The sequence below is a fragment of the Hydra vulgaris genome, chromosome 05 (genome assembly GCF_038396675.1).
Source record: "Hydra vulgaris chromosome 05, alternate assembly HydraT2T_AEP".
Lineage (NCBI taxonomy): Eukaryota > Metazoa > Cnidaria > Hydrozoa > Anthoathecata > Hydridae > Hydra > Hydra vulgaris.
The window spans coordinates 19,170,338-19,190,852 of record NC_088924.1 but is presented as its reverse complement, the minus strand read 5'-3'; the positions used below and the strand labels follow the sequence as shown (position 1 = coordinate 19,190,852).

Here is a 20,515-nt window from a genome sequence, read left to right as displayed (position 1 = left end):
GACTATATATATATATATATATATATATATATATATATATATATATATATATATATATATATATATATATATATATATATATATATATATATATATATATATATATAAGTATGTGTGGTATATATGTATGTATGGGTATATAGGCACAAATAAAAAAGTGAAATTGTAAAGAAATGGAGATTTTTTTTATCTGACAGTGATAAAACCAGATAACTCTTTTATTTTAATGTCGAAAAAAAGTTTCACAATTAATTTTTTCCCTAAGTTTGGATTAGTGGGCCTATTACCCGCCGGGCCTTAATACCCACACTTACCTTATATATATATATATATATATATATATATATATATATATATATATATAATATATATATATATATATATATATATATATATATATATATATATATATATATATATATATATATATATATATATATATGTATATACATATATACATACATACACACTTATAAATAAATGTATATGTTATGTATACGTAATATATACACATATACACACATTTGTGTGTTTATTTTGGCGTATGTATATTTGTGTGTATTTGTATCTGTATATGTGTGTTTATTTCTGCGATGAATATATAAACATATATATATATATATATATATATATATATATATATATATATATATATATATATATATATATATATATATACTATATATATATATATATATATATATATATATATATATATATACATAAAATACATTTTTTGTGTTAAAAGTATTATTGTTATTACTATTACTATTGTTATTATTCTTATGTTTGAAAAATACTAGTGTTGTTCTTATATAAATGTGTGTGTACTAAATGCTATAGGATATCCTAATAATAATAATTATTTAACAAAAATGAAAAGAACAAGTTCAGCATAGTAGAAAGAATATATGAAAAAATATCGATCAGCCTAAGCTAGAAATTTATTTCCTGAATGTTTAAATTTGTCTTCGAGCTGCGAGGCTGCACCAATATACTACCTATGCTTCATCGAATAAACTTTCTCTACCAATATTGACAGCAAAATCTAGTAATACTTTGTTGCAAAATACTGTCCGTAAGTAACTTTACTTATCTGTAAATCAATTGTTTATATTTGAAAATTATTATGTAAATGTTAAATTATTTTTTAATTGTTTAAGAATTCTTATCTTAAGATACAAAAATAAGTCAGCAGTATAAAAAATATGGCATGAGCTGAAGCCAGCAAGAAAATTTCTTGCATAGTCTATCTGATTGCAGAAATGATATTTTTTTTGCTGATAAAGGTAAGGGTCTATTATCAAGCAGACTATGGCTAGTGATATGCATTAGCACATATTGAACTTTTTTTGTTTTGTTTGTGTGTATGTATATATATATATATATATATATATATATATATATATATATATATATATATATATATATATATATATATATATATATATATATATATATATATATATATATATATATATATATATATAATATATATATATATATAACATTTTTAAACCAGAATATGTGGGTTTTAATAAGCAACAAAACATAAATTGAAAAGATTCTACTATAAGTCTTCTACTTACTTATAGTTTACTAAAATAATCTTACTAATTCTACTAAAAGTCAACTACTAAGTTTTTCACATGTTCAACAAAAAAGAAAATGAGAAAAAATATTAATGGTGGTACAACTGTTAATGAAAATACTTGTATTGAAACTCTAGTTATTTATCTTTAACTTCAAAAAATTTAAAATGACACTAATATTTCTGGTAAATTTTGTTTTTGCAAAGTTTATCTTTTAGGAGTTTTACTGTTATCACATAATCTAGATGAAGACAATATATTTAAAGAAGACTTCAGAAACTTAATGAAGATAATAATATTAATGTTGATTAAGGTAGGTGACTATTAATGAACAGTGTGCATGTGTGCATTTGGTTTTTTTAAATATTATGTATAACTTATATTTATATTTATTACCTATATTTGAGTGTATATTAGTCTAATTTATCTTAAAACAGGATATTTGCACTTTAACAAGCAACAAAACCTAAATGAGATGGTTTCGAATCAACCTTTAAAGATTTCTATATTTATAAGCAAAAATCAATTAAAAGAGGATTTACATCCTGGTACAAATGCTAATTAAAATACTTGTGAATACTCGGGCTTCTGGGTCTTTCCAAAGTAATAAATTATTTGCATTTAATTTAAAAGTTTATAATATTTAAAAAGTACAATAGTATATTTGATGATTTATGTTTCTTAATGGGTTTCATAAATTCTTTAAGGGCGTCTCTTATTTAGGTTGAAGTAGGTGGCTCTAAAAAACAATTTGAAAAGAAGAATGAAGGGTCGATTCCGTTTAAATGTACATACACAAGCAAACGTGATTAATAAGGAAAAAAGCAATTTTACTCTTCCATCAAATCATCACTCTGGTTTTTTCAAACAGCATTTTTTATAGTGCATTTACTTAGGTACAATACAAAACAATAGACTAAGATAATCATTTATTTTGTTATTTATTATAAAACTTGTTTTTTTTTAAATAGATTAAGGCGAATCATCAAAAACCATTAACAATACAGATCGACCAAAAAATCAGACAAACGAAACCTCTCCCATGGATGATGCCATGTTTTAGCGTAAAATGATTGTGTCACACCATTACATAAAAAGAAATTTGGGTTACTGCAATAGTTTTTAGATAAAGATTTAAATGAAATTAAATTTGAACAGGTTACCTCAATTGAGGAATTAGTAAAGTTCGAGACCCGACTTTTAAGAAAAATTAAAAAGAACATTCGGTGCTACTGGAATTGTTTGTAAAAATGCGAAAGCGTATTGTTATACGATTTTAGATTTTATAATGACGTAAGAGGCGATCAATCGAAATTAAATATTATGTATGGTAACCATGTGCCAAACGTCTTTTATTAACTTATTTTTAATGATTTGGTTTTTTATTTCTTTGTTTATTTTTTCTTCGTAGTATTATTGTAAAATAATTTGCCTTAAAAAACAAAAATAAATCAACAAAATTGTCGTAAATATAATGTAGTATATATAAAAAAAGGTTTACATGTTTAAAGCTATAAACGTGTCTAACAAAACCTACGTATTTTTGGTTTATCATTTAACCGTGCTGAACAGCTGTTAGTTCAGGCATAAGTTTGGAAAACTTATGCCTGAACTAACTTAAGGCATTAAATAAAGTTTCCGTTTGGAAACTTTATTTAATGCCATAAATCCGTTTTAAACTATAAAAAACACGAATTTAAAACCTCTTAAAACACGAGTTTAAAACCTCAAAAACACGTATTTAAAACATAAAAAAACTCGTGTTTGAAACCTTAGAAAACACGTGTAAAACTCCAGTTAAACTTCCTGTGAAATCCACGTGTTTTTGGTTTACGCCTGGATCGTAACAAACACGTGTTTATACGGGTTTTAATTCCGAGATTAAAACCAGATGTGCCGTCTGGGATGGAACTATAAGAGATGGACGTGCTGCATATTGTTTTACATCAAAGAGGCCGCAGAAACCAGCGAGCCATGCGAGTTTCCGACAAACTCTTAATTTTCACCCGTCAACAAAAAAATATATTAAAATGGCTGCCCTTAGTTTTTAAACAGAAACTCTGATCACGTGGTATTAGTTTAAATTTTATAGCATTTGTTTAATAAGACTGTTCGGGATAAGTTACTACTTCACGTGTTGACAAATTACTAAACAAATTACACCAAGGAAAAGGAAATCAGTTGTCAGCACGAACAGATTTTCATCATTTTTCCAAGATAAACATTTGTAAATTTGGGAACTTTTTTCGTGTAAACAAAGTTCTATCAATAATAAAATAGATCTGTAAAGATAATTTTAAATTGACTAAAAAAAGTAAAGCGAAAAGTAAAAATGCTTAAATAAAATTTTTAGTCAAGGTCTGGTTTCATGCAACTCCTTGGTCCTTCATTCACCAGCCATAGTTTTGTGTATTTTTTTAGTATTATTTCCGATATGTCGCCATTTTTTGCCTCGACTACTCTATAAGCTCCATAATATATATTCCACTGAGCATTGTTTTTTAGTAGGTGTATTTTCTAATGGGCTTTTTATAACTCGTTTGATAATGCAAAACCTTTTAAAAAGATATATTATTATCAGTGTTATTTCTTAAAATATAAGGAATATCTAGCTATATAAAATTAAACTTAAAATCTGATTCTATTGTAGCCATTCTTGACGATTTTTTTATTAATCAAATAAACATATGTAACTTATATCATTGTATGGAGCTTGACTTGACTTAAAAAATGAGGGGTCATTCGGCCTTTGAAGTTGAGCGGATCTAAAGTTATTGAATTTTTTGTAGTGCAATAATTGATGATTTTTTGACGAAAAGTATAGGGCTTGAGTATGGAAAATTTGCATTGTTATGGCACCGAAAATTTGCATTATGTCACGCAAAATCAAAACAAAAAACGTTATAAAATATGCGAAGGAAGATAGTTATATATATATACATAATTTCTATATACAAATCCTTAGAACCTATTATTCAAGAAAACATAAATAAATACTTGTTATAAAAAGAGGAAAGAGTAAACTTGCAATTTCCACCTGGACACTTTTAAAAAACACTTTTTTTTTCCTATAAAAATAAACCTTGAAGTTTTGAAACGCTAAGAACTAAAAATTTATGTATAAAAGTTAAAAAGTGTGCACATTCCATTTGATTTGTCATCCCTTTTTTAATGTATACGGAAATTTTTATAAAAATTGGTTGTGTTTTGGTACTAAGGAATCCTAACCTTTAAAAGCTTTGTTTTAAAAAAATGTTCCCGCTTCGAGCTTTTTTCTTAAAAGTGGTCTTAAGATATGGATAAAATTTAAATGAAGCCATATAAACCATAGTACTTTCTATATATGACTGGAAAGAGGTTGTGTAACACTAATTGATGCAAAAACCTTAAGGTGTTTGCTTAAGCGTACAAAAAGATATAAGAGAGTAAAGTTCATGAAAGTTACGTGTTTTTTTTCAAACGTCAAATGTTTTTCGTTGAGCCGTGGAATCGCTATCTATTGCTGTTATCTTGAATAACTAAAAGGAAGTTGATGTAACTGATTAGACGAGACCAAAAGTTTTCGACGAATCCGACAGACTTTATAATTTAATTTCTATTGTTTAAAACAAAAGATTTGTAACAATGCGCAATAAGCATGGTTCGCAAAAAAAAAAAAAATAGGTTGCACGTCCATCTCTTATAGGCCATGCTATTACCGATATTTAGTTTGATCATTCGGCAAATTAAGATGTTATTATAATTATTAGCAAATCTCGGCAATCGATATATATATTCTTATACTGAGCAAGTATAATTTTTAATCGGCAATTATTCTTACGGCAGTTTTCAACTTACCACCTCCCCCCCTCCCCAACCCCTGTATACTAGCGAATATACTTAGTCTCTAAATATTTAATTTCATATAAGCGATAAGAAGTACCAACTTATTAACGCTAACTTCCATCATTTTTCTCAACAAGCTTGACATTTAATACGAAAGCTTATATATGCAACGTTATCATTACATTCATAATTAAAACTTTATCATTTTCTCATTTTTTCAACGTACGGACAAATAAGCACGGAATTGCGCTTAAATTGGTTGGCGTATTTAGGTTATGTTTGTTACAATTTAAGTACATTTAAGCTTCGGCAATTTATTTATTCTAAAATGCATACCAAATGTTAAACGTATTAATAGAGTTTTTAAAATGCAAAACATTTAATAGCATTTACCGAGAGGCTCATTGTCCGCATTTAAAAATGCAACCTCCGCAATTAAATCGTGTAAAACTGTAAAATAAGATAAACATTCTGTTAAATGGCAGCGGTCGCTTTATCAAACCAGAAAATTTCTTATCACTTTTTAATTACTTAAAAAATGCAGAATATCTATCATTTTAAAGTACATTTCCACTTTTTGTTAAAAAAAAATTAAGTTTCGATATATTTTTCCCAAAATAATGTTTTTTATTTGGTATTAAAAATTTAATTTTTAGTCGTATATAATTTCATTTAATTATATTAAATATGGCTGTATACTAGGCAGCAGCAATTTTTGGCTTTAAATTGCTTCAAGCTGGAGTAGATAGTTTGTTAGAAAATAAGAGTTTTAGCGTGAAAAGTAAGATGTAAAGTTAACTAGAAGCAATCTTATTTAAAAAGTAAGTTTGAAATATCAACTTAAATGAACCGCATTTAAGACGCCATTTTTTGTAGAATTATAAAGAAATGGTAAGGTTAATGAAATCATTCATTATGAAATATAAAGTTGGGTGGGTCATAATTAACACATGAAAATATAAAATACATTTACAAATGTAAAAAAACTTAAATTTAAATAACATAGAATCGGGAAGACTTGCTACGTTCATATTTTGCACTTAGTTTTATAGTCTAATTAAGCAATTGGTTTTTCTAAAAAAAAAATTGAAAATCGGATAATGATACTTTGCAAAAAATTGCGATAATTGTAGCCTGGAAACATAAAAGCCCTCAAGTTTCTGGGGTCCCCCCCTGTCCCAAACATGAGAGCAACAACTTTATAAAATCATTTTTTAAACATGTTAAACCTTTTTTGACCTTGTTTTAAACCTTGTTTGATTGTTTTTAAAACAAAACAGTTCAAGTTCTAAATTTAAGAGTTTTTATTTAAGAACAATAAAATAAATTCAAAAATAATTATTACAACAAGATGTTTCCGTATTACATTGATTAAATTGCACCAATTTTAAACCAAATTAAAAATTCTAAATTTTCGTACAAAAAAATCAACATTTGAAAACATTCAGCCGTCATCCTGTTTCGCTTAGCATACAAATTGTTTAATGCATCAGAAAAAAGGCGCTCACTTGGTGCACTGGTAGCAGGTGTACATAAAATCATCGTTGAAATGTAATACAATATTGGAAAAACATATTGATTTTGATGCCAAAACTCTACAACATTTTGTTCGTGCACTGACAATCTTATATATTCACTGATTTCTTTTTTTAAATCTAAGGTTACATTTTTGTCACTATCACTTCCGGAATCATCTTCTTCATCCTCAAATGACAACTTAAATTTTTTTGATTCCTTTGTCACCTTTTTAATTAAAATTATTTCACCAACTCTTTTTGAGAGATAAAAATCTGACAAAAATTCTTTCACAATTTTTAAATATTTCTTTTTTTCGTACTTTTCAAAGAATTGAAAACTTTTATAATTTGGATCCAAAAAAGTGGCACACAATAAAAAGGAATTATTCTCTAATTTATATAAATCTTTGCAAGTTTGTAAAGATTCTAACAAATGTGATTTCAATATTACAATTAAAGAAGGAGTTTCACTTTTATTCTTACTCAGCTGCTTCTCAAGGTACTTTATACTTGGAATAATTAAAGAACACGTTGCATACCTATCGCCAGATAGTAAAACACTTACTTGATTAAAGCTTAATAAAGCATTTACCGTTAATTAAGTTTAACCATTTCATCTTCATCGAGTAAATATTTTCTCATATCTTTGTATTGTTATTTCGAATTAAAGATATCTTTTACGTAGGAGTGAAGCTTAAGCATTTGCTCTGCCATGAGAAACGTAGAGTGCCAACGAGTTTTCACATCTTGAATCAAATGAAGTATGTGATTTTTTTCGACGCCTTGTCGTGTTTGACTTTTCTCTAATAAATCATTAAGTTGAGAAGAATGATTGTAAGATGTAACAATTTTCCTGCACTTAGTTAATGTTCTTGCAATGAAAAAGAATTTAGACGAACTATCTTTTTCACCTTCTTCAACTAAATCTATGACATTTTTAACAACTAATTGCAAAACATGTCCTATGCATCTTATTGGTTGAATGTTTAAACAAACTTTTAAAGAATTTAGACAGTTGCGTACGTTACTGGCGTTGTCTGATACTATACTCATTATTTTATCATCTACTTTAAACTTTTCTACAATTTTTAGCAAAGCCTCTTTTAAATTATCTGCATCATGGCGGCCATTAAGGTATGCAAAGCCCAAACAAAAACTGATGAAACTTGTTTTGTCAGAAATGAGATGTGCAGTTGCAGATATATAACTATAGTTTTGACAGGACGTCCACCCGTCAGTAGTAATAGATAAAACTTTAATTGATAATAATTTTGATTTCAAAAGTTCATTTTTTTCTCGATATAAATCAGTTAAAAGAGATCTTAACTTTTTTCGGCAAGGCACTTTATACTTTGGATTTAAACACAAAACAAATTCTTTAAATGCACTACTTTCTACCAACATAAATGGAAGACAACAGGCAATAATGAAAATTAAAAGAGCTCTATCAATCTTTTCGCTAACTTCTTTTGACAAGCCACTCATAGTTCGTTTTTTTTTGGCGTTATTATTTTGTGATCATGTTCAAGATGGTAATCTAATATACTCTTTGATGTTTTACAAGAGTACTTTTTAGGTCTGTTACTATTACATTGATTGCATATCCATTTTGATGTTTCCTCCTCGATTGAGTAATATTCGTATGTAGTTTTAGCTGCTTCTTCAATGGACTGAGCATCAACTTCAATTTCTGTTTGACCGGATGAAAAACTTGAACTTGTTTCGCTATCGTTATGATCTGCAGGGTTTTGTTCATCTATAGACTTTCTTTTATTCAATCTTTTCTTCGTCAGATTCATCAAATCAGATATTGGAGCAGCATATTCAATTGGAGAAAACGTATTATTTTTCGGCATAGTTTAAAAATGCAATTTCTTAAAGTAAATTTAAATATATATTTGAGAATAACGGTTTATCTAATATATAGCGGGAAACCATTACTTTGAGGTGTCAGTTAAGACATTCCTTAAATTTTGTTGTGTTGAGAAATTATATGAACATAATATGAATTAAGACAAATAAATCAACTGAAAGACATTCATTAAAATTTATTGTTTTTAAGAAATTTAAAATACGTAATATAATTTGTGACAATTAGGTAATAAAAATGTTTTGTTTGTACATAGTATTGCCCCACATTTTCTGTCATTGAATTAAATAAAAATTGGTTTGTTAGTAGAACAACTCCGCCAAAAACAGCTGATATTTTATACCGAATACATAATTAGTTATTAGCATTTTAATAATAATTAAAAAAAAAAAAAAAATTGAGAGTTGAACAAGATATATATTCAATTACACAATATAGAAATAATAAAAAACATTAATTGCGTAACAAATTGTTACGCAATTAATGTTTTTTATTATTTCTATATTGAGTAATTGTTACTAACAACTACAATCATATTGTAGTCACTGTAAAAACTGCGTTTTATGAGTGTAGAACAAAATAAATTCGGTATTATTACCTCAAAAAATGATTGCTGGTATTATATAAAAGAAATCCGAAAAGGCTTCTGCATACAACACATTTCAAAAATATGGCACCATTTTTTTTCTAATAGTTTATGGTTCATTTTAATTAGAAATTGAAAAAATCCAGATTTAAAGCGCTTTTCATTGAAAGTTAAAACAAGTACTTAGTAATAAGGGGGGAGTAATTGGATACAGTTTTTTTACTATTACAAAACTCCAAGTGTATATCTCGCAAACTTAAAAAAAAAAATTTTCTCCAAAAACTTGAAAAACTCTGAAAATCAACTTTGAAAGAGATGCCATGGAGATCTAAATTGTAACTTACAGCAATTTGTTATTAAAAAATTGGCGCTCAAACCACTTCACAACTAACACATAACAAGATTTAAAAAAAGTATTTTTTGGGTAAAAGTAACAATATATTTTTCGCAAATTAAAAACTTAGTCGACTAAATTTAGTCAAACTAAAAAGTTAGTCGACTAATTTTAGTTACGCTAAAAAGTTAGTCGACTAAATTTAGTTAGACTAAAAAGTTAGTCGAATAAATTTAGTTAGACTAAAAAGTTAGTCGACTAATTTTAGTTACGCTAAAAAGTTAGTTAACTAAATTTAGTTAGACTCAAAAGTTAGTCGACTAAATTCAGTTAGACTAATAAGTTAGTCGACTAATTTTAGTTAGACTAAAAAGTTAGTCGACTAAATTTAGTTAGACTAAAACTAACCTTAACTCCCACCCCTAATAATAGAAAGCAATTTGTTTATGCAGATGAAAGTACATCATCTAGTTTGTTAAATGTAACATGCGGAGTTCCGCAAGGATCCATATTAGGACCTCTTTTATTTTTAATTTACATTAATGACCTTTTTAAAGCTTCAAATCTAATTACAATTATGTTTGCTGATGATACCAACTTATTTCTCTCTCATAATAACATAATAACATTATTTAACAACATAAACATTGAACTGGCTAAAGTTTCTAATTGGTTTAAATTAAACAAATTATCATTAAATATTGAAAAAACTAAATGGATTCTTTTCCATCCAGCTGGTAAAAAACACCAATTTCCAATTAATATGCCAAATCTTTTTATTGATGATATTCTCATTAAACGGGTTATAGTGACAAAATTTTTAGGTATGTATATTGATGAAAGTCTTACTTGGACGAACCACATTGCAAATTTATGTAATAAAATTTCTAAGAGTAAAGGGATTTTATACAAAGCAAGAAGCGTATTAAACAAACATACATTAATTCAATTATATTACTCACTAATTCGTTGCCATTTAAGCTATGCTAATATTGCTTGGGGCAGTACAAATAAAGGAAAACTCGAACCTCTTTATCGGCAACAGAAGCATGTTGCACGGCTTATAAATTTTAAAGGCCGTTTTGCTCATGCCAAACCTCTTTTATATGAAATGAAAGTTCTTAATATATACGAACTAAATGTTTTTAATATTTTATGTTTCATGTTTCAATGTAAAACAAACTTATCGCCTATTTCTTTTCATAATTTATATCTACAAAAAGACAAAAATAAATATATATTAAGGAATAATAATTTAATTCGACAACCGTTTTCTCAAACTAATTTTGGAAAATTTTGTATTTCTTTTCGCGGACCATTTTTATGGAACAATGTAATTTTAAATGCTCCAAATGATATTTCTCAAGATTGTACTTTAAATTCTTTTAAATTTAATCTTAAAAAACTAATTTTTTCAATTACAAATATATTGATTTACTTTTAAAATATTTTCAAGTTTATTTAATTAATTTATTCTGTAGACTAATGTTTAATGTGAAAAAAACGTTATTTGTGTATATACTTTTTATATTATTTTAAATTTAAAATAAGTGTTTTACTTCAGCGGTTCTCGGTGACAAGACCTGCCGGTCTTCTTCGAGTTTCCGCGTTCTTTATTATTTTTATTACAAAATCTTTTTATTGTATTTTCTTTCTTCTATTTAGATTTTTGTTTTTTTTATTTATAAAAACTGTTAAATGAATTGTTAAAAAGTTGTAATAAAGAACAAAAAAATAATAAAAAAAAATAAAAAATATATATATATGTAGCTGTTGTATAAATAAAACTGATATACATTGTTTGAAACAGTTGGTTTGTTATGATTGTTTAGATGCACAAGCTATCCAAGGCTTGAATGAAAAAATAAGTTAGTAATTCTCTTTTGTTATTTTATTTATTATATTATATATTATCTTATAATATTATAATATTATTACAATATAAGTTAAAAAAAACAACATAGCTGTAGTTAATTTAAAAAAATGAATCTAAAACCATCATTATCATCATTTTGTTTTTATGTCATTCCTCGGCAATTTGTTATTTTTCTTTTTTTAGACACTATTGAAAAGACAATAAGTATGCATTTTGTTGTATCGTTTAATACTTTGTTGAGAAATTGTTATTTATGTATCTCATTTATTTACTATTAGTTACTTTCTTTATTTGTTTTTTAGACAATTTAGTTAACACTAGTAAGTAAATTTTGTTTTGGATTTAAAAATTTGATATGCAATATATATAAAAAACCTAGTTTGAATATATAGTTTGTGTATATAAAGCACAAACCTGAATATTGTATTACTATTATTTTTTAAATAAATAGGTTTATAATTATTTTTATTCTTTAATGAAACCATTATTAAGTTTCTCAAGTAAGATTTTCTTTTTTCTGGTTTTAAAATAACAAGTTATGAAGTTTTTTCTTTTGTATCAATTTTATTGAATTAATGTTTATCTTCAGCAGGACTTTATCTTCATCTATCAGCAGCAGCAGGGCTTATAAAGGCATGGCCGACGACACGGGTTTCGAAGTAAAGGGGCACAATTGTCTATTTCTAAAAAAAGTCCTCTGTATCTAAAATTTTTGCTAAAAAAAAAGGTCCTTTTAAAAAAAAATTGGGGAGGGGGGGAGGTGCACATGTACCTCTCCCCGCCTTCTGGAGTTTTCAACCCTGGGATTTTAATAATAATAAGTTAGTGCAATAAAATTTCAAAGAGTATAGGCATTTTATACAAAATAAGGAACGTTCTTGATAAACCTTAATTCAATTATATTATTCGCTAATTCATTGCCATATTAACTATGCAAACATTGGTTGGGGTAGCACTTATAAAAGTAAACTTAAACCTCTCTATTGGCAACAGAAGCATGTAGCACGCCTAATGAATTTCAAGGACCGTTTTGCTCACGCTAAGCTTCTCTTATATGATATGAAAGCACTCAATATATACGAGTTAAATGCTTTTAATATTCTTTGCTTTATGGATAAATGCAAGACCCAACTATCACCCGTTTATTTTCGTAACTTGTATTTACATAGAGATAGAAATAAATATATTTTAGGGAACGATAATTTAATTCAATAACCATTTTCTCAAACCAATTTTGGAAAATTTTTTATTTTATTTCGCGGACCATTTTTATGGAATAGTATAGTTCCAAATACTTCTAAAGATTTTTCTCAAGAATGTAATTTTGATTCTTTTAAACAAAATCTTAAAAAAACTCATTTTTTTTAACTAAAAATATACTAATGTACTTTAAAGTTTTTGAAAATCCCTTATCTATATTAGTATATGTATACATTTAATGTATATTCTTATTTATTTACTTTTTTGTTTGTTGTTTGATCAACAAGCGGGCAATTCCACATCAAATCACCCAGTCCATTGAACCATGTGTCTTCCTTTTGTGTTATATTTTGACACGTTATTCCTAATTATAAAAAAATATTGCATGCAAAATTTTAGCTAAAAAAGTTTAGCGGTTGACAAGATATTGCAATTTTAATACTGACCTGGTTTCCCAAAATGACCCGGTTTTCATAACACTCTGAAAAAACATTTTTCTTAAAATAATAAGAAATAAAAATGGCAAAAACATGAAAATGAACATATATAATGTTTTTTTGATGCTGAATTCAATAAATGTACTTAAAATGCTCAAATATAAAAAGGACATGCATAAAAATTATTAAAACAACTAGTTTCTATAAACCAACTTTGGGGCCCAATATCTCAAAACACCCCCATCAAAAAATTTTTTTTTTTGCTGGTAATATTTTCAGCTGTTTATAATCTTACTAGGCACAAAAAATCTAACTGGAAAAACAACTAAAACATACGGAACTTTAATTTCAAAGATGTATTACTTTTTCAAGAAATTCCCAAAAAATATTTGTAAATAAAATAAAGTTAATCGTAATTTAAAAAGCTACTTAAATATACAAGATTTGTAAAGGTATCAAAGATGAAAGTTATTTTGACTGTGTCTGTAATAGTTTACAATATTGCTCCCATTTTACTTGTACTTCCTCTATTTCAGCATTTTCAAACACATAGTTTCTACCAGAACTAGAGCAAGTTTGTGAAACAGATAGTTTTTTCAATATGTTGGTGTTTGGAATAAAACAGTAGTCGTCTCTTTCAGGCCAGTTAAAACAGATTGATGGACCATTTGGATGAAGAAACTTAACTTTAGCATCAACTTCTTCTAAGTTGGTTTTAGTTACAATGCCGATCCACCACTTATCATCACAGACTACAGCGACATAACAACCTAAAGTGACAGTATCAAGTTGAGATATGTCTTGTTTCTTTTTAAGATTGTGGATTATTGTATAATTAGTGTCTGTACTACACCTCTTTGCCCCAACCTTGTTATCTCCAAGATGTATAAATTGATGAAAGCTACGAGTACCAGGTAGAGTTGTTACACCAGTGTACCTTTCTTTTTGCTTTCCACGTTGCAATTGTAAGCCCAATCCCTTTAAGTAAATGAAGTTAACAACTTTGATTTTATCAATACAAAATTCATACATAGCTTCTGATGTGAGAATTTGGTTTCTGTACGGTCGTTTTAAACTTTCTTGTGCTGTTAATCTTTTTACAGTACCACCAATCCCATCGCATGGTGACTTTCCGTGGGACGTGGCAAAAAAGTTCCATTCAATTTTAAGGCAAAATTCGCTCTCTAGTTGACATAGATTGTAAAAGCTTTTACAATTTTTGTACTGTCCTGTGCAACCATCAGTGAATAAATGTAATTTGGACAGATTGGAAAATTTTATTTTTAATATTGGTATAATTAGTTGGAATATTTTGTGCACATAAGTTACATCATGTATAATGTCATCTGATATAAAACAGTAAGAAATATGTTTCAGTTCACCTTTATCATCTTTATAGTATATAACTAATGGATGTAAAGAACATTGTTGGGTGTTCCAATGATAGCTCTGTATTTCATCTTGGACAACAAAAGCATAATTTTCAGCAAAGTCGCCAATAATGATAATGTTTGATTGATCCATATATTGTTTCAGTTGGTTAACCCAGACGGCACATTTGGTTTTAATCTCGGATTTAAAACCCGTGTAAACACGTGTTTGTTACGATCCAGGCGTAAACCAAAAACACGTGGATTTCACGGGAAGTTTAACTGGAGTTTTACACGTGTTTTCTAAGGTTTCAAACACGAGTATTTTTATGTTTTAAATACGTGTTTTTGAGGTTTTAAACTCGTGTTTTATGAGGTTTTAAATTCGTGCTTTCTATAGTTTAAAACGGACTTATGACATTTACTAAAGTTTCCAAACGGAAACTTTATTTAATGTCATAAGTTAGTTCAGGCATAAGTTTTCCAAATTTATGCCTGAACTAACAGCTGTTCAGCACGGTTTAATGATAAACCAAAAATACGTAGGTTTTGTTAGACACGTATAGCTTTAATCCGTTTAAACCTTTTTTTATATATACTAAATTATATTTACGACAATTTTGTTGTTTTATTTTTGTTTTTTAAGGTAAATTATTTTACAATAATACTACAAAGAAAAAATAAACAAAGAAATAAAAAACCAAATCATTAAAAATAAGCTAATAAAAGACGCTTGGCACACGGTTACCATACATAATATTTAATTTCGATTGATCGCCTCTTCCGTCATTATAAAATCTAAAATCGTATAACAATACGCTTTCGCATTTTTACAAACAATTCCAGTAGCATCAATGTTCTTTTTAATTTTTCTTAAAAGTCGGGTCTCGAACTTTACTAATTCTTCAATTGAGGTAACCTGTTCAAATTTAATTTCATTCAAATCTTTATCTAAAAACTATTGCAGTAGCCCAAATTTCTTTTTATGTAATGGTGTGACAATCATTTTACGCTAAAACATGACATCATCCATGGGAGAAGTTTCGTTTGTCTGATTTTTTGGTCGATCTGTATTGGTAATGGTTTTTGATGATTCGCCTTAATCTATTTAAAAAAAAAAAAACAAATTTTATAATTAATAACAAAATAAATGATTATCTCTATTGTTTTGTATTTTACCTAAATAAATGCACTATAAAAAATACTGTTTGAAAAAACCAGAGTAATGATTCAATGGAAGAGTAAAATTGATTTTTTCCTTATTAATCACGCTTGTTTGTGTCTGTACATTTAAACGGAATCGACCCTTCATTCTTCTTTTCAAATTGTTTTTTAGAGCCACCAACTTCAACCTAAATAAGAGACGCCCTTTAAGAATTTATGAAACCCATTAAGAAACATAAATCATCAAATATACTATTGTACTTTTTAAATATTATAAACTTTTAAATTAAATGCAAATAAGTTATTACTTTGGAAAGACCCAGAAGCCCGAGTATTCACAAGTATTTTAATTAGCATTTGTACCAGGATGTAAATCCTCTCTTAATTGATTTTTGCTTATAAATATAGAAATCTTTAAAGGTTGATTCGAAACCATCTCATATAGGTTTTGTTGCTTGTTAAAGTGCAAATATCCTGTTTTAAGATAAATTAGACTAATATACACTCAAATATAGGTAATAAATATAAATATAAGTTATACATAATATTTAAAAAAACCAAATGCACACATGCACACTGTTCATTAATAGTCAACTACCTTAATCAACATTAATATTATTATCTTCATTAAGTTTCTGAAGTCTTCTTTAAATATATTGTCTTCATCTAGATTATGTGATAACGGTAAAACTCCTAAAAGATAAAATTTGCAAAATCAAAATTTACCAGAAATATTAGTGTCATTTAAAATTTTTTGAAGTTAAAGATAAATAACTAGAGTTTCAATACAAGTATTTTCATTAACAGTTGTACCACGATTAATATTTTTTCTCATCGTCTTTTTCGTTGAACATGTGAAAAACTTAGTAGTTGACTTTTAGTAGAATTAGTAAGATTCTTTTAGTAGATTATAAGTAAGTAGAAGACTTATAGTAGAATCTTTTCAATTTATGTTTTTTTGCTTATTAAAACCCACATATTCTGGTTTAAAAATGTTATATATATATATATATATATATATATATATATATATATATATATATATATATATATCTATATATATATACACACAAACAAAACAAAAAAAGTTCAATATGTGCTAATGCATATCACTAGCCATAGTCTGCTTGATAAAAGACCCTTACCCTTATCAGCAAAAAAAATATCATTTCTGCAATCAGATAGACTATGCAAGAAATTTTCTTGCTGGCTTCGGCTCATGCCATATTTTTTATACTGCTGACTCTTTTTTGTATCTTCTCAAACAATTAAAAATTAATTTAACATTTACATAATAATTTTCAAATATAAACAATTGATTTACAGATAAGTAAAGTTACTTACGTACAGTATTTTGCAACAAAGTATTACTAGATTTTGCTGTCAATATTGGTAGAGAAAGTTTATTCAATGAAGCATAGGTAGTATATTGGTGCAGCCTCGTAGCTCGAAGACAAATTTAAACATTCAGGAAATAAATTTCCAGCTAAAACTGATCGATATTTTTTCATATATTCTTTCTACTATGCTGAACTTGTTCTTTTCATTTTTGTTAAATAATTATCATTAATAGGATACCCTATAGCATTTAGTACACACACATTTATATAGGAACAACACTAGTATTTTTCAAATATATATAAATAATAACAATACTAATAGTAATAACAATAATACTATTAACACAAAAAATGTATTTTATATATATATATATATATATATATATATATATATATATATATATATATATATATATATATATTTATATATATATATATTTATCGCAGAAATACACACACATATACAGATACAAATACACACAAATATACATACGCCGAAATACACACACATATGTGTGTATATGAGTACATATTACGTATACATAACATATACATTTATTTATAAGTGTGTGTATGTATGTATGTATGTATGTATGTATGTATGTATGTATGTATGTATGTATGTATATATATATATATATATATATATATATTTATACATACATACATAATATATAGACTTATACATACACACATATATACATATGAATACATAAATAAACACATACATATTTTATATATGTATTATACATACATATATAAAATATACATTGTATAAATTATATAGATACACAAGTGTGTATGTATATAGATACACGTGTGTATATATATGTGTATTTATATATATATATATATATATATATATACACATATATATACACACGTGTATATTTATATATGTGTGTGTGTTTGTGTGTGTGTATATATATATATATATATATATATATATATATATATATATATATATATATATATATATATATATATATATATATATATATATATATATATATATATATATATATATATATATTTATATATATATATATATATATGTGTGTATATACATGCTAATACTTAACAAAAACTGAATTTATTTAACATAAATTTTCTCGACAAATGTTTTCCTGAAAGTTCTTGTTACACACTCTAAAACCTTCCGAATTATAAAAAGGCAATAAATTTGAAAAATCGCGTGCTTTTAGTAATGGTTTTACATTCGTTGCGAAAACTTTCGATAATTTAATGCTCCATTTTTGTAACTGAAAAACCATCACTAAAAACTTAATATCCAAACTGGTTTTTTGGTAAAATGTAGTAGTTAATTTCACGGAATCAAAACCCTATTCTTGACACGTGTTATTCTTAGTGTTTTCGGGAGTTTTAAACACGCAACAGAAACCACGCGTAACTTTTAAACGAATTGTGCCGTCTGGGAAGGTACTGTGATTGAGAGTGAGCAATAAAAGAATGAGCTTGTAGCTTTTCAAAACAAGATGCTAATAGTTCAACAAACGTTGGAACATCAGCTGTTAAACTTAATAGTGTTGCACGGTCAGTAGTTTGCCATTGCTTGTAGTGTATCTCAAAATCATCTTCGTATACTCCAAAAATCTCATACAAATATTTGGTGAGGGGTTCTTTACCAAGACAATCATCACATTGTGCAAGCATGCATTCTTTGTTTTCTACTGAGCAAACGGTTTTTGAAAGTAAGTCCTTATACTTTAGTCCAATATTTAAAACATCTACTAGCAATATGACATTTTGGTGATAAGAACAAACACAAACAGAATGTGTACCACTTGCACCTGGCAAAATGCACCACTTTGGTCTAAGTGAAGCAAATTTTGAGTAACTTATTTGTATTTCTGGATTGTTTTCTTTGTATACTAAATATAGTTCCTTTAAATTACACAAAAGCAGTTTTTTTTGTTTATGGACGTTCTTTTGAATGCTAACATAATCTTTTTTTCCAGGCATAGTTCTACATAAATCACTTGAATCATAAAAAAGTTTAACAGAATCTTCTATTTCTTTTTGTAAGACTTTCCCTTTATAGAAAGGTGAGATAGCCAACAATCCTTTTTTATTAAAAAGTTGTCTAGCCTTTTTTGCTTGGTATTCTGTAACTGCAAAGTTATTTTGTACTTCTAATATTGACCAACTTGGGGGTGCCAGTGTTAGAAGGTGAACAATAGTTCTTTTGTCAGAACATAGAATTTTTTCTTTTATCAAGCTCATAATTTCATCAAAGTTTTCAGCCTTCTTTTTAATGTCATTTGGTTCATAACACAGTTTTGAGGGAACATTGAATTGACTTTCAGTTTTTCTAGTAAGGTTACTTACCATTTCGTTGATGCGCGCAACTTTTCGCTTTCCTTCTGAGAGTATATGTTTTGATGACTTTGAATGAGATTTTAGAGGAGATATATTAAAATTTTCAAGTTCTTTATTGATCTCCTCTCTTTTTGATTTGAATGATGATTTTAGAAAATCTTCATCTTGTTCACCCTGACTTTGCTTCTCTTCTTTAAGATCTGCTTTTTTGGCAATCTTTTGCTTACAGGGTTTGCAAAGTTTCTTCCCAGGAGCAATATTTAAGCTACTTCTCATCATGTCTTGTCACTCATTAATCGTAACTACTCTAAGATTTTCTAAAAGTAATTGAATTGTATATATAATTGCATGCTTTATGTATTTTGTATATAGTATAATTGTATGTATAGTTGTATATAGCTTATCTGCACAATTGTTTAAAAAATTGTTTATGTTTTGGAAAACACAAATTAAAAAAATATATATATTAAAATACTTAAATTCCACTTTTACTTACTTGTAATTTTCTTTGTATGTTTTTTGAATGGATCACAGCATGCTTTCTGCCATATAGGATACATTTTCAAATAATTTGTAGCATGTTTTTCACATAATGTTGTTAAGTTTGATAGTTCAATTTTACAGCGTAATGATATAGCTATTTTTTCTTCGTTGCTTAAAGTTCCAATAACATCTTGTTGGCCTTTGCAAGCATCTGATGTCATTAACCCAGTAGAACACATCTTATAATAAACTACTTTGTTTAAATGTATTTCCTAAAAAAAAGAGAATTCTCCTACTTAATTAAAAGAATTCTCCTACTTAAATAAAAGAATTTTCCTACTTAATTTTTAGTAAAAAAAAAAATTTAATATAGAAATAATTTAAACCTTTTCAGAATCCCACTGTTGTATAATTTTTTACACTGATAGATATTGTTAATTTTCTTTATAGATATATTTATATATATATATATACAATTTATACATATATCAAATTGTTAAATTGTTAAAATTTAAATAAAATTTACGAATGCTGTTTTTTAACTGAACTTTTTATAAACTAGTTATTATAAACTTTTACAA

At 26.7% G+C, this 20,515-nt stretch overlaps 1 protein-coding gene and 2 long non-coding RNA genes across 5 annotated transcripts; 1 reads left to right on the top strand and 2 right to left on the bottom strand.

Moving 5' to 3' along the window:
* The first annotated feature begins 815 nt into the window (after positions 1–815).
* On the top strand, positions 816–3,013 carry LOC136079991 (uncharacterized). 2 transcript variants are annotated; one of them, XR_010638362.1, is made up of 5 exons: positions 816–1,078; positions 1,811–1,905; positions 2,030–2,195; positions 2,316–2,488; positions 2,564–3,013. It is a non-coding gene; the product is annotated as an uncharacterized LOC136079991 (long non-coding RNA). The 2 variants fall into 2 exon arrangements; XR_010638361.1 differs by having other exon boundaries at positions 816–1,289.
* A 12,225-nt stretch (positions 3,014–15,238) lies between these two features.
* Positions 15,239–17,407, bottom strand: LOC136080665 (uncharacterized). Of its 2 annotated transcripts, none has more exons than XR_010638588.1 (5): positions 16,917–17,407; positions 16,370–16,464; positions 16,080–16,245; positions 15,787–15,959; positions 15,239–15,711 (listed from the first exon to the last, which is right to left on the bottom strand). It is a non-coding gene; the product is annotated as an uncharacterized LOC136080665 (long non-coding RNA). The 2 variants fall into 2 exon arrangements; XR_010638587.1 differs by having other exon boundaries at positions 17,116–17,407.
* Positions 17,408–18,175: 768 nt separating this feature from the next.
* LOC136079990 (uncharacterized) lies at positions 18,176–20,202 on the bottom strand. The gene is made up of 2 exons (XM_065796641.1): positions 19,948–20,202; positions 18,176–19,768 (listed from the first exon to the last, which is right to left on the bottom strand). The coding sequence occupies exon 2, from the start codon at positions 19,728–19,730 to the stop codon at positions 18,495–18,497; it is 1,236 nt and encodes a 411-aa protein (XP_065652713.1). The 5' UTR covers positions 19,731–19,768; positions 19,948–20,202; the 3' UTR covers positions 18,176–18,494.
* Between the last annotated feature and the right edge of the window lie 313 nt (positions 20,203–20,515).

What these genes read in the sequence shown, in the direction of transcription:
- LOC136079990 (XM_065796641.1), bottom strand. Translation starts at nt 19,730, where the DNA reads ATGATGAGAAGTAGCTTAAATATTGCTCCTGGGAAGAAACTTTGCAAA.